General features: G+C 54.3%; 2 protein-coding genes across 5 annotated transcripts in view; both read right to left on the bottom strand.

Moving 5' to 3' along the window:
* CCDC30 (coiled-coil domain containing 30) overlaps positions 1-7,552 on the bottom strand; it is a 34,939-nt gene extending 27,387 nt beyond the window's left edge. For 2 of the 3 annotated variants that reach the window (XM_032131569.1, XM_032131567.1), the window contains exons 1-4: positions 7,472-7,547; positions 7,074-7,259; positions 6,101-6,221; positions 386-561 (exon numbers count right to left, since the gene is read on the bottom strand). In XM_032131569.1, the coding sequence (XP_031987460.1) occupies positions 386-561; positions 6,101-6,221; positions 7,074-7,259; positions 7,472-7,495 (507 nt within the window). In that variant the 5' untranslated portion in view covers positions 7,496-7,547. Of the gene's footprint in view, positions 1-385; positions 562-6,100; positions 6,222-7,073; positions 7,260-7,471 lie in introns of all 3 variants that reach the window. The other variant, XM_032131568.1, reaches the window with a different exon arrangement.
* Positions 7,553-10,325: 2,773 nt separating this feature from the next.
* Positions 10,326-13,787, bottom strand: PPCS (phosphopantothenoylcysteine synthetase). Of its 2 annotated transcripts, none has more exons than XM_032131555.1 (3): positions 13,233-13,787; positions 12,483-12,586; positions 10,326-10,962 (listed from the first exon to the last, which is right to left on the bottom strand). In XM_032131555.1, exons 1-3 carry the CDS (start codon positions 13,753-13,755, stop codon positions 10,639-10,641), a joined length of 951 nt encoding a protein of 316 aa, XP_031987446.1. In that variant the 5' UTR covers positions 13,756-13,787; the 3' UTR covers positions 10,326-10,638. The 2 variants fall into 2 exon arrangements, with proteins under 2 accessions (XP_031987446.1, XP_031987447.1); XM_032131556.1 differs by having other exon boundaries at positions 10,327-10,962; positions 13,672-13,750.
* Positions 13,788-13,790: the final 3 nt, after the last annotated feature.

The following is a 13,790-nucleotide window of genomic DNA, read 5'->3' on the forward strand; positions in this document are numbered from 1 at the left end:
CTGCCATGGGCAGAGACACCTTCCTCTATCCCAGGTTGCTCCAAGCCCTGTCCAATGTGGCCTTGGACACTTCCAGGGATCCAGGGGCAGCCACAGCTCCTCTGAGCACCCTGTCCCAGGGCCTCACCACCCTCACAGGGAAGAATTCCTTCCCAATATCCAACCTAAACCTATTCTGTCCATTTGAAGCCATTCCCCCATGTCCTGACATTCCAGGCTCTTGTAAATACTCTCTCTCCATCTTTCTTGTAGCTCCTTCAAGTATTTCAACCCCAAGACTCCACAGTGGCCTCAAAGACAGGAGAAGTTTTCATTACAGAAATATCCAGAAGATACTCCTTTCCCAGAAGCTCTCAGGCAGCCAGAGCCACAGAGCAGGAGGTACCTGGAGTCCATCCATGATGCTGTGAGATTCCAGTTGCTGGGCTGCCACTTCGAGCTTTCCTAGCAGCGCCGCCCGCTCCACCAGGAAATACGCGACCTGTTCACTGGTAGCGCTGCAGGAGATCTGGGATAAACCTTCCTGCTCCAGCATCTCCTGCACCTCCTTCAGCTGTATTTCTGCAAGGCAAGGCAAGGCTTGATGTCAGAAGAGGAACAAACAAAGGGCAGGATTTCCTTGAGATCTGTCCCACCTCCTCTAAACATTCCTCACTGCAACAGCCCCATTTCTCCTGGAGCCCAACAGCTCCTCAAGTCTCTCCTGCTTCCCAACTCCCTCACTGCCTCCCACTCCCTGCTATCCATTACCTCAGCCCTATTCCCTCTCTCTCAAGGTTTCTCTTCACATACCCTTCCCTGACTGCCAAGCATGTGACAGGACCTGCTCCCCTCAGTCAGAGTTCTTCCAACCTGGTTTATCCTCAGCCCCTTCAACCCTAAGTACAGCTTGGTGGAAACTAAACACCAGTAAACAGATACTGAGAGAACCAGAGAATCATTAAGGTTGAAAAGACCTCCAAGATCATCAGTTCCAACCCTGAGATCATCAAGTCCAATCTTGGAGAGAAAGCAAATAGACGGACACAGAGTCACAGACATGTTTTCTTTGGCAGGAGACACACAAAATACTAGATCACTCCTGGAGAGCATCACTATTTTCCCAAGGAATGTCTGGAAAGGAGGCAGATCTGAATATCTTTAAGAATTAAACTGCCAGTGCTTCACCATTTATCCAAAAATTATAGCCTGGAAGACTCTGTACTGGGAAAAACTTCCAGATTCAAGGGTCTCTAAGGCAAAAACATGACAACAAGACTTGCAGAAGTCAGTTTATGGCTGGGCACCATTGTGTTTGTGCAACAAACACTTGTTAAAAAGACCCCCTTGTTGGTGTGGATGGAATTTACCTGCCAGGAGAAAATGAGGAACCTTTGGTGTCTGGCATGGTGAGGGCAGCAACTCCTGCATTGGATCCAGCAGCTTGTGGAGCCAGGGGAGGGCTTTTCAAACCCTCCCTGTGTAATTCATATTAAAACCAAAAGCAATAGACCAAATTTCTAGCCCAAACCAGATTACAAAGGCTTCCAAGTGTTGTAAGATGGGAAGTGCAGGGATCTGTATAGAGGTAGGAGGGACATTCCCACTCTTTCCCTGCTCAAGGATCTACAGTTGGACAGCAGAGGTTCAGCAGAGCAAATATTTCTCAGACACAGCCCTGGACAAGCCTTTCCCTCACTCCCATGCACTGATTTAACACAGGACCCAGCACAATCACATCCCGAGGCTCCGATCGATCCCATGTTTCCACTCCGCGCTTCGCAGCCGGCTCCATCCAGCCCTGTGGATGGAAAACACCCTGCGGTTTCCTGGGCATCTTCCCCAGGGACACAAAGCATAGCCTGGTCAATACAGGGTCAAGCAGGGTTCCCCAGCAGCTTCCTGCTGCAGCAGAGCAAACAAGGCAGTTTGCAGGATCAAAACTGCTCTGTGTGCCTCAGGAAGGGCCCATGGATCACACTAAACTGAACCCCAACCTGCCTGGCACTTTCCTCCCACAGTTTTGCCAAATTCCAGCTAAAATGAACAGAAACTGCTCTGGTTTATAGCCAGGATGGGACCCCCTGTGCCCTGAACCACCTTCACCTGCCAGTGCTTCCCTTGTCCCCAGCCTGCAATGCAGGATGAACTGGTATCACATTCGATCCCAGACATATTCCAAAGGCTGGAGAGAAAAAATGATTTGTGAGGATGAGGGGGTCTGCCCACACAGCACAGGTTACCTGTGTGTAAACCCCACTGATTCCTTACAAGCCCTTTCCCTCCCCCATCCAATGTCTGGGAAGAGCCAATCCCTGCCCCAGGCACTGTCACACCACAGCTCCACTGGCATCTCCCACCTCCATCCACACTTGTTTGGAAGCAACTTTTACATTAATATTTCTATTTTCCTACCCCAAGAATACTCTCAGAAACAGCAGCCACCTCACCCCACCACAGCCTTGCATCCTCCAGACCTGCTGGGTGTGTTTAACCAGCCCAGCTGTTACAACAAGCTCAGACCATGACTACTTATTCTTTATACTCCACTTTTTAAACAAATCCAGGCGGCTCTCCCAGCACTGTGTTTTGCTGCCATTCCAGTTGTTTTTCAGGAAGGCTTTTGGGAGCACCATCGATCTGCCCTCCAACAACACCCAGCGCGTTCAGCGAGAGCATCAGAAATGGATCAGGAACTGCCTGGAGGGAAGGAAAAATGTCACTCTGGGCAGAGGTATCAGATGAGGTGACACTCAGCTCGATGGCCCAGCATCAACCAGCCTTGGCTGCTCCCTATAGGAACCTGTGAGCCCAGGATGGGCACAGAGCAAATGTGTGAGGAGAGATTGACTTTTTATCTTCAGAAACTGCTCAGTTTCAGTCACCAGTGCTAATTATCCTCAGGGTCTAAAGGAGGGCTGGAGAGAGACTTTGGTCAAGGGCCTGGAGTGCCAGGACAAGGGGAAATGGCTTCCCACTGCCAGAGGGCAGGGTTAAATGGGATATTGGGATGGAATTCTTGGCTGTGAGGGTGGTGAGGCCCTGGGACAGGGTGCCCCGAGAAGCTGTGGCTGCCCCTGGATCCCTGGAAGTGTCCAAGGCCACATTGGACAGGGCTTGGAGCACCCTGGGATAGTGGAAGGTGTCCCTGCCCATGGCAGGGGGTGGAACTGGATGAGCTTTAAGGTGCCTTCCAACCCAACCCATTCCATAATGCCATGATTTTATGAAACAGCTTTTAGCAGATCAAGTTGCTCTGAGTGATGCCAGACCAAGCAGAGTTTCTGATCCGTTTGCCTGCTGTTGGAAGAGGGAGTGTGCTCAGACCTGAGAGCCCACTCAGAGGTCTCCAGGCTCCCTTCCCCAGCTCTCAGCTCAGGTGTCTCAGGACAGATCCTGTCCCTTGCCCTGCATCATTCACAGCTCAAGCCCTTCCTTTGTACCACTGGCTTGAACCAGCCACTGTCCCCAGCTGCCCCTTCCCACTCTCCTTTCAATGCTTCCAAAAGCTACCAACCACCATCCTGTCCTCTTGCCTTGCCCACATTTTTAACAATCCCAGCAGACCAGGGTCTGTCTTTCCACAAAGCTCCTTCTCCAGGCCGATCCCCTGGATCATCCTATGCCTGATGAGACATCCGGGTGTTTTGCAAAAACAACAGGGGGAGCAAGACTTGGAGCACAAATCCTATGGGGAGCAGCTAAGAGCTGGGGGGCTCAGCCTGGAGAAAATGGGGCTCAGGGGGACCTTCTGGCTCTCCACAACTCCCTGACAGGAGGGGGCAGCCGGGGAGAGGTCAGGCTCTGCTTCCAGGGAACAGGGACAGGAGGAGAGGGAACGGCCTCAAGCTGAGCCAGGGGAGGTTCAGGGTGGATATTCATGGAAAGGCTGGTCAGGCACTGGCACAGCTGCCCAGAGAAGCAGAGTCACCATAACTGGAATTGTTCATAAAACATGTGGATGTGGCACTTCGGGTGAACCTGACAGTGCTGGGGGAATGGTTGGATTTGACAAGATGATGATTCCAAGAACTCTGACGAAAAGCAGAGGCCTGGGGAACAGACACAGGGATGCAGCATAGAACCCTGCAGCAGGGACGCATTAGAGACCTGGAGCAGCCCAACAGAAGCCTTTGGGATTGTGCAGCATCTCCAGCACAAGCACGTCCATGCACTCCGTAATAGAGATGGCCGGGGGGATTTTTTTAAGAAGAGGATGACCTAGAACCATGGAACCACAGAATATCCTGAGCTGAAAGGGACCCGCAAGGGTTATCCAGTCCAACCCCTGGCCCTGCCCAGACACCCCAACAATCCCACCCTGTGCCTCAGAGTGGTGTCCAAATGCTCCTGGAGCTCTGGCAGCCTTGGGGCAGTGCGCATTCTCCGGGGAGCCTGGGCAGTGCCCAGCACCCTCTGGGGGAAGAACCTTTTCCTGAGATCCAACCTAATCCTCCTTGGCACAGCTCCAGCCTTTCCCTCACATCCTTTCCCTGGTCCCAGAGAGCAGAGATAAAATCCTCCTCCAGAGGAGCTGCAGCCTGGGATGAGCTCTGCCCTCAGCTCACCCTCAGCCTCCTCTGCTCCAGCTGAACAAACCTGGATGAAAGGACCAGTCACTCAATAAGTGCTCCACAAAGACCCAAAACATCCCGGGGCTGGCACCTCTCCCCGCAGGTGACAGCCCAGAGGGAGCAGGGTTTCCAGATTCTTAAATTATCCAAACACATCCCAGCATGGCAGCCAATGCCAGCAGTGAGTCAACAACAAGTCCTGAACCTCAAAATCAGAGTGATAGCCCCAAAAAAGTCCCTCCAGAAACACTCTACAGTACCAAAGCCACCCCCCCCCCACCCAAGGACAATACACTGGGAACAACTGGATGGCAACCAGTAACCCCCCCTGGATACACCGAGATCCATGGACAAGGATCTCAGCTTCCATTCCAGAGGTACTCATTGCTCAACAGCCTCAGGAATCCCCAAGAAATGGAGAAAGTCCAGAGGAGCAGAGCCGCCAGGAGGAAATGACCACATTCCAGCTTTGGGGATATTCTGTCTTTCTACTGACACCTTGTGGGAACGGAGAGAACCAGGAACAGAGTTTTCTGCCACAGCGAGGCTCCCAAGAGCTCATTATTCATTTTAACCTTTGTAAGCAGCCTTTTCACCACAAACCACGCCTTTAAGTGCCCAGAAAAATCAAATTTTTAGATAAATCCCTCTTTGGAAAGTCACACCACCAGATGTGCTCCCTGAAAACCCAACCGATGCTCAAAATTTTCCCCAAACTCCTGTATTTGCTGCCCCAAAAAAAGCCTGAATCACAAAGAAACTCTTTAAGTTGTGCCATCACTGCCAGTTTTATCTTAGGGCCCAGGATGATACAGGTCACGAAAGGAGTTAATGGTGACATGGGCTATGAGCACCACTGAAAGTGCACCAGAAGACTGAAAAAAAATCAAGAATTAAACCCAGAAAAAGGGGCCCTAGAGTTTGAAAACAAATTATTTGAAGTTAAATAAGTGAAATAATTTGTTTAAACAAAATTACTGAAGCTCTGAGGGGCCCTGACCAACTTGGTCTAGTGGAAGGCATCCTGCCCATGGCCAGGGGTGGAACTGGATGAGCTTTAAGGTCTCTTCCAACCCAAACCATCCCAGGATTCCATGACAATGAGCACACCCAAGTTTTGAATCGCCAGAACAAACAATTCCTGTCCCTCACATTGTTTTATAAAATGTGGAGTTTGTGTAAACCAAAACCAAGAGCAAATTCACTGACTTGATGGGAGCAGGTAATTCAGAGCTGGAAACCAAAGAGCACCATCAATTCTGGTCTTCAAACAGCCTCTAGAAGATGCTTTGTGCAACAACAGAGCTACGTGCAGAATCTGCCAAATTCCCTGAATAAAGGCAGTAAAAGCAGGCAAGAATCTCTAAATCAATTACAAATCTGTTTGAACAGCTCATTAACACTTTTAGCAACTTCTTGAACAACAAACCACTGAGAACTCCCTTAGAACTCCCCAAAAAACGCTTCTCAGCTCTCCAAGAAGCTCTCCAGACCCAAACACCTGCCAGTGCATTCCTGGGGCCCACACTCTGGAGGGAAGGGACTACCTTGCTGCAGCTGTAGCTGTGCCAGCTCCAGCCTGAGCTGCTCATTCTCCTTCTCATATTCAGAGGCAATGGCATCCCACTCTTCTGTCAGGGTACGGACATGGCCCACGTAGCTTTCCACCTGAAATACAGAAAATCCAGCTACTTCCATGTCTGCCAGCACCTCCAATGAGCCAGCAGCACAAAAAGTTCTCCACCTCATCATGTTTACAGGACAACCTCAAATATTTGCAGGACAATATGTCTTATGCCTTTGGAACACCTAGGGATGGTAAAACCTTGACTGGGAGGTCAGCAGGTCAGGCAGCTATGCAGGTGCTAGCATGTGTGGAGCTTTTAATCATGGCTCTGTGGGAGCTGCTGGGCTCACCAGGTGCTTTGTGATGCCCAACATGAGGAACAGGGACATAAATCCTGAGGTCCCGAGGGCAGCAGTGTGGCAGTGACACCCCTGAACCTGCTGCAGCATAGAGGGGGATCAGGGGATGCAGGCCTGGGTGGGTTAACTCGGGGGGTATTCTACAACCACTGAGGTTGGAAAAGACTCCCAAGAGTCCAACTTGTGATGAAACTCCACCTCGTCACCAGACCAGAGCACTGAGTGCCACGTCCTGTCGTTCTTTGAACACCTCCAGGGATGGGGACCCCATCACTACCCTGCGCAGCCCCTGGCAATGCCTGACCACTTTCTCAGTGAAGAAATTTCTCATGTCCAGCCTGAATGTCCCCCGACGCAGCTTGAGGCCGTTCCCTCTCCTCCTGTCCCTGTTGCCCGGGAGCAGAGCCCGACCCCCCCCCCCTCCCCCCGGCTGCCCCCTCCTGCCAGGGAGTTGTGCAGAGCCACAAGGTCCCCCTGGAGCCTCCTCTTCTCCCTTTCCCAACTCCCTCGGCCGCTTCTGGTGCTCCAGCACCTTCCCCAGCGCCGTTCTCTTCCCAGGACAGGCCCCAGCCGGGCCCGCTCTCCGGCCCTTACGTCTCTCATGTCCTGGGCCCGCCGCCGCTCCAGCTCGCCCAGCCGGGTCTCCGCTCGCCGCAGAAGCCGCCAGGCTAGGCCCAGCTGCTCCTCGGCGGGGGCGGCGGGGTCGGCGCCCACCGCCCGCAGCCAGCGCCGGATGGTGTCTGCTGGCACCGGGGGCTCCGCCGGCACCGGGGGCTCCGCCTGCGGGGCAGCGAGAGGAGCCGTGAGCGACAGGGGGAGCGCGAGTACCCCCACACTCTCGGGCCGATCCTGGGGGTACAACCGACCCCCCGGAATCCCCCCCCAGGCCGGGCCGGTGCCGGGGGTACAACCAATACCCCGAACCCTCCCCTGGGCTGGTCCCGGGGGTACAACTGGCCCCCGACGCCCCCGGGCCGGTGCCGGACACCCACCGGGGCGGCGGAGGCCGCGTCCATGCGGCGGGACTGAACCCCCCCGGCGCCATGGCAACAGGCCTTGCCCCTTGCCACGGCCACGCCCCAATCCGCAATGCCGTGAATGGGCCTGTGTGAGGCCACGCCCCCACGCCGACGTCACGCGTAGTTGGGCCGCCACGCCCCCTCCTCGCTCCGTGACGCCCTCTGGCGGCCGGCAGCGGGCGCAGCGCCGCTCCCGCCGGGGTCACCCCTGGGTCACCAAAACGGGCCAAAAACATGAACAAAAGGGGCCCAAAGTTTTCCCGATTTTCTTCTAAACCCCAAGTGAATCTGCTAGAGCTGAAGGGGAAGCAGGTGAGTACATGAAGCTGAGCCTAGATAAGAGAAGGCTTTAGGGAGATCCTACTCCAAGAGAGCTGGAGATAGACTTGGGACAAGGACATGGAATGACAAGAGAAGAGGGGATGGTTTCCCACTGCCAGAGGGCAGGGTCAGATGGGATATTGGGAAGAAATCCTTCCCTTTGAGGGGGGAGGCCCTGGCATGGGTTTCCCAGAGAAGCTGTGACTGCCCCATCCCTGGAAGGGTTCCAGGCCAGGTTGGACAGGGCTTGGAGCAACCTGGGCTAGTGGAAGGTGGAATGAGATGAGCTTTAAAGCCCCTTGAAACCCAAAGATGATTCCATGAGATTGAGGAACTGCAGAGCAAAGTAGGTCCATCCTGCAGAACTGACTCACTGGCTGACGACATTGCACAAAGGGATGGCAGAGAAAGGAGAAGACCGAGACATGGAGAAGAGGGACATGGCAGAGTCCAGCGAGGACCTTCCACTGAGCCCTCTGGGATCCTCAGAAAGCAACGGACAGGTCCCGGACTTGCAGGAGCCACCTCCAACTTAGGTACCACAACCGGCACTCCCGGAGCTGGTGCCCAAACACTGCCAGGGTGGGAGCACTCATGGGCTTGGTTTAACCTCCCACACAGAAGAGGTGCATCCCTGACATGGGATCGGGATGGCTGTGCCTCAGACTGAGCTTAAAGAACCTCCCCAGCCTGCACTTCACAAGTAGGAGCAGACACAACACTGGAAGCCCACAAAGTGTTCCCAAGTCCAATGAAACCCCAAGATTCCCAGGGCCCACTGCCCCAGTCTGCTCCTCAAAAAGCTCAGATTATTCCTCTCCTTTCCAACCACTTCAGAGAAATCCCAGGACACTCTGAAGACAGTGTTGGTGGCATTTCTCCCATCCCTTGTCCCAACACTCCTGCAAGGGCATGTTCAACTTACACACATTTTTACATTCTCATCCCTGCTGACACATCCATGCTGTCCATAGAGGCTCTAAGACAAGGGAAATCCCAGACTCCACATTCCCATCAATTACATATTGGGAGATGAAGACAGGCAGTTCTCGGAGCTTATTCACCTTCTGTATCAGTCCTGGTCACAGAGAAGTTGTGAGTTCCTTCTCCTGACTCAGTTAACCAGCCGGATCTCTCCTCTCCTGACCAACCTGGACTTCTCTCATCACTGATGGGATCCACTGATCCCGTCCTTGTGCTCTTTTCTTGCTCTTCTGGCTTTATTTTCCTTGTTTTTTGAGCATCCCTCACTTTCAGGGAATTGGTGTTATTACAAAATCACTGCTGCCTCCTATTCCGTGGTTTCACCCAGAGCACAGTCTTGCCTCTGGAAATGCTTCCAGCATTCCCGTGTGCTGTTGTCCTTCTTTCCAGGATCCCAGTGAATTTATTTTGAGGATAGCCTGTGAGCAGACACACAGTGGACAGCAGGAGAGCTGCAGTCAAGTTTCCTGCAGGCGTGAGGAGCACACGCTTTGAAGTTGGTAATCGTTGGAAGAGGGTTTAGACAAAACCAGGAACGTTCCAGTTCTAACTCCACACAGCCAAAAAGGAAGCGTCCCCTTCCAGGGTCAATCACTGCCACCCCTTCTGCTGTCAGAGAATCATGGAATAACTAAGCCTGGAAAAGCCCTCCAAGATCTTTAAATCAAACCATTCCCTCAGCACTGCCATGTTTACCCTAAACCATGTCCCCAGGTGCCACATCCACAGTTTTTTTGAACACTTCAAGGGATGGTGACTCCACCACTGCCCTGCGCAGCACGTGCCAATACCTGAACACCTTTCCATGAACACTTTTCCCAATATCCACCCTTGAACCTCCCCTGGCACAGCTTGAGGCTGTTTCCTCATCCTCTCCCTTGTTCTCTGGGAGCAGAGCCCGACCCCACCCCCCGCCCCCAGCTGCCTCCTCCTGCCAGGGAGTTGTGCAGAGCCACAAGGTCCCCCTGGAGTCTCTTTTTCTCCAGCCTGAGCCCCTTTCCCAGCTCCCTCAGCCGCTCCTGGTGCTCCAGTCCCTTCCCTGGACACCACGCCCCTCAGTGCCCACTTCCCTTCTCCAACCTTGGCCTCAAGCTTGGATCCATCCTCTGTGCTCTGAGCCAGATGTGGCCTTGCCTTTGTTTACAGAGCTCTGCAGTGACACTTGAGCCTTGTTTGGTGAGAGCTGCCCAAACACTGCCTTGGAAAACTTCCTGGTGTAAATGGAATACGAAGCAAAGCAACCTACAAATACCTGGGATGGAAGGAAAACCTTTGAAACAGCTGCTTTAGGGACGCTGCTGAAGCACCTGAACTGTAGGAACTTGGGATCTCTCCCAGGATCTCTCCTGGCACAAGACCTGCTCCCCCAAAGTCGCTGTCACCTCATTCTCCTTTGTGACACCCTGGTTTCATCATCCACTCTCAACACCAGATGATTCCCCACTCCAGTCATAAAACCAGCACATCTTTCCTGCAAAGCCCCATTCCTTCCTACAGCCATTCCAAAAGAAACTTCAAAGAGGGAGATTCAAGAAATTCTTTATATACAGAGACCTTCATCATTTCTCGTCCTCCCAGTTCTCCCAGCCCACGGGACAGAAGCAAGCTCGTTTTCTCCTGTAAACACCAGGACAAATATCTTTGGAATGGTTTCTCTTCCATGTATTTCTCTTTTACAAAGCCGCAATAGCCGTGGCCAAGCTGTAGAAAAGTGACACAGTGTTGGACAGCCCTCCTCAGTGTTCTGTGGGGATTGGTTTATCTACCTGGACAGGGAATCACTCCGGTCCCACTCCCTCTCCAGCACAATTCCCTCGTTTCCTCCGAGCTGCTCCTCAGCCATTTCTCTCTATGAAGGCCGTGTGCTGGCCCTGGAGGTAACTCACAATCTTCTCCTCTATTTCCATGCCTTGTGCTATTTCCTCATCAGACAGGGATAAGGGAGTCTGCGAGTCCCTGGTGACGATGATGACGGAGGTTCTCCGGGATTCCAGGACATTGGCCACCACCACCTGGTGCCGGTATTTCTCCAGAGCCTGTTGAGATTTATCCAGGAGGATCTGGGGATCTGTCTCCAGTTTGAAGGAAATCACAAAGGCCTCCGGGGCCCAGTCTCTGACCAGGGGTGACAGCATTTTTGGCACCATCTTCATTGTGATCTGCAGTGGGGAAAAGATAAAAAGAAAAAATCAGTAGAAACATTACCGGGAGTTCTAACAGGAGATGGGATGGGAAAGAGGGAAATTCCAGCTTTGTTTCATATTCCATTTACATCAGGAAGTTTTTCGAGGCAGTGTTTGGGCAGCTCTCACCAAACAAGGTTCAAACGACACTGTAAATTTAAGTTAAATGATCCATGTGGTGCTCACAATCAGGGGGTTCTAGGGCTGGGCCACAGGAACTCTGCATTCCCAGAGCTAACCCCACTCAGGGAGTATAAACATGAGGAGAGAAGATTAAAAAAAAAAAAGCATTACAACTGCATAAATCTGAGTTTTCAGCTCTCCAGAATCCAGGCAGTTTATCCCATCTTCACCTTTCCTTCTATCAACTCCTTAACATACATGAGGCATCATAGTGCCAAAGCATGGGGGAAAAATAGTAGGAGACTTTGTTCTCCAGCCTCCCAACCTCTCGATCTGTCACTGGGAATCAGGCCAGGTCTCATCTTTCCAATGCCAACAATAAAGAATGAAGCCCAGCAACTTCTTAGAAGGTAATTAATTAAATAAATTTTTATATATTTGTTATATAAAGAATTCCAGAGCCACCTGCTCCCATTGCTGAGAGGGACCTCGGTGCTGCAGTGTTGGACTGTCATTTGTACAAGCAGGATGGATCCTGAGGTCATGGAATGATTTGGGGTTGGGAGGGACCTTAAATCCCATCCCATTCCAACCCCTGCCATGGGCAGGGACACCTTCCTCTATCCCAGGTTGCTCCAAGCCCCACCCAGCCTGGTCTTGGACACTTCCACGGATCCAGGGGCAGCCACAGCTTCTCTGGGCATCCTGTGCCAGGGCCTCCCCACCTTCACAGGGAAGAATTTCTTCCCAATATCCAATCTAAATCTATTCTGTCAGTTTGAAGCCATTTCCCCTCACCCTGTCACTCCAGGCCCTTGTCCAAAGCCTCTCTCCAGACAACAGGCAGCAACTCAAGTACTCCAGGAGCTATTCTTGGAGCACTTCAGCTCTCTGAGATCCACCCTCTCCTCATCTCCATGGAAGCACAGGCAGCTTTAAAGGACAAAGCCAGAAGAGCAGAAGGCACCTCAGGGACCCCTCTTCATGTGCCACACCACAACTGCAGACATGTTGAAGCTGCTCTGTATCAGACAGAGCGGCACTGACCTCCTTGCAGATAACCCATGGCACCACTCACCCCTTCATTCCACCCTAAAAATAAACCTGGATCAAAGCAGAGCACGGCTGACCCTGCCCTGCCCTCTTATCTGGGCCCCTCGGTGCAAGATAAGAATAAAACGCAACTCCAGGATTTCCACAGGGTTCCGTTCCTGTGGGATCTCACCCTCCCGTTCCCTCTGACAACACACACGAGCTTCTGCTTTGCAGCTTTCTCAGGTTTTATCCACAGCCAGTTCTCAGAAGGACCCTGGAAGCAAGGAGGGGACAGGTGAGGGGGGTGGCAGAGAGAGCCGTGCCCAGGGGGGCCTCACCTGCAGGGGCCCCTCCAAGGACTGGATCTTGTGCTCCGGCATCTCGGAGGCCGGGATGTAGAAATCCGACACAGCGGCTGCCAGGTAGAACATGGCACTGGAGCCTGTGGGAACACGACTGCTGTCCCCCACTGCCATGGCCTGTCCCTGTCACCCCAGAGCCAGCCAGGCTGCCACCCACACACAATAAACAGGGGAGACCAGGGCCTCCCCCAGGGACCCCCCACCCGCAGCACTGGCAGCACTGACCCCACCCTGGGGTCCCCTAAGACACACTGTTCTCCACTGGGGTCTGTCTTGTCCCCTCCTCCCAAACCCCAACAGCCCGCAGGGACAGCCCAGACTCTCATGCTGGGGTGCAGAAGCCCTCCAAGCAAGGGGCCCCCCCTTGTCCCCTCATGCCAGAGCCTCACAGGCCCCGGGGTCACGTCATACCCGGTCCCTGGGGCTACCGCGAGGGGGTTCTATCATCTACCCTATGCCGGTAGACCTTTCCCCCCACAACCACCATATCCCCTCGTTCTTGGTCCTCCTGTCCCCTCTCACTGGAGATCCGCATGAGAGCCTCATCCTTCCTCATCCTGAACCTTCTCACAGGACCACCCTGTTCCCTCATTCCTGGGCTCCCTCACACTGGAGACCCACATGGGGGCTTCATCCTCTCTCGCCTTGTGCCCTACGAACACGGTGGCCATCCCGTCCCTCATTCCTGGGTCCCCCCGTCCCCTCACGCCCAGGCTCTCCCCGTACCGAGCGGCGCTAGGGCTCGGGCGGCCGCGCGCAGCAGCGCCAAGTACTCGGCGAGCCCGGTGAACTCGATGGCGAGCAGCGCGCCCGCCTCGGTGGCGCGCTGGTACTCGCGGAGCGCGGGCAGCAGCGCGGGCAGCGCGGCGGGGGCGGCGGCCACGCCGGGCGGCGGCCCCGGGGTGAGGCGGAGCGCGTCGAGCAGCGCGGGGCCGTGTGGCGGCAGGGCGCGGGCCCAGGGGAAGGCGGAGCGGGCGCGGTGCAAGAAACACACGCCGTAGCCCGCCCGCACGAGCCGCTCGGCCGAGGCGGCCCCGCGCCGGCCGCTGCTGAAGTTCTCCAGGAAGCGCACGGCGCGCGCCTCCAGCGGCACCTGCGTCCCGCCCGACGTCACCAGCGCCACGCGCCGCCCGCGTGCTGCCTGCGCCGCCGCCCAAGCCCGCACCCGGCCCTCGGTCGCCGCCGCATCCACGTCGTTGTCCTCGTCCTTTTCCTCGTCCTTCTCCTTCTCCTCCTTCGCCGCCGCCATGACCGGCCCGCCCACCCCCGCCGGAAATCACGTGA

The sequence above is a fragment of the Corvus moneduloides genome, chromosome 22 (assembly GCF_009650955.1).
Source record: "Corvus moneduloides isolate bCorMon1 chromosome 22, bCorMon1.pri, whole genome shotgun sequence".
Classification (NCBI taxonomy): domain Eukaryota; kingdom Metazoa; phylum Chordata; class Aves; order Passeriformes; family Corvidae; genus Corvus; species Corvus moneduloides.

Bases quoted from the DNA above. Each gene is read 5' to 3' on its own strand.
- PPCS (XM_032131555.1), bottom strand. From the start codon at position 13,755: ATGGCGGCGGCGAAGGAGGAGAAGGAGAAGGACGAGGAAAAGGACGAG. The intron at 12,587-13,232 runs GTACGGGGAGAG...GTGTTCCCACAG, and splicing joins CCGAGCCCTAGCGCCGCTCG to GCTCCAGTGCCATGTTCTAC. The intron at 10,963-12,482 runs GTGAGGCCCCCC...TCCCCACTGCAG, and splicing joins CCTTGGAGGGGCCCCTGCAG to ATCACAATGAAGATGGTGCC.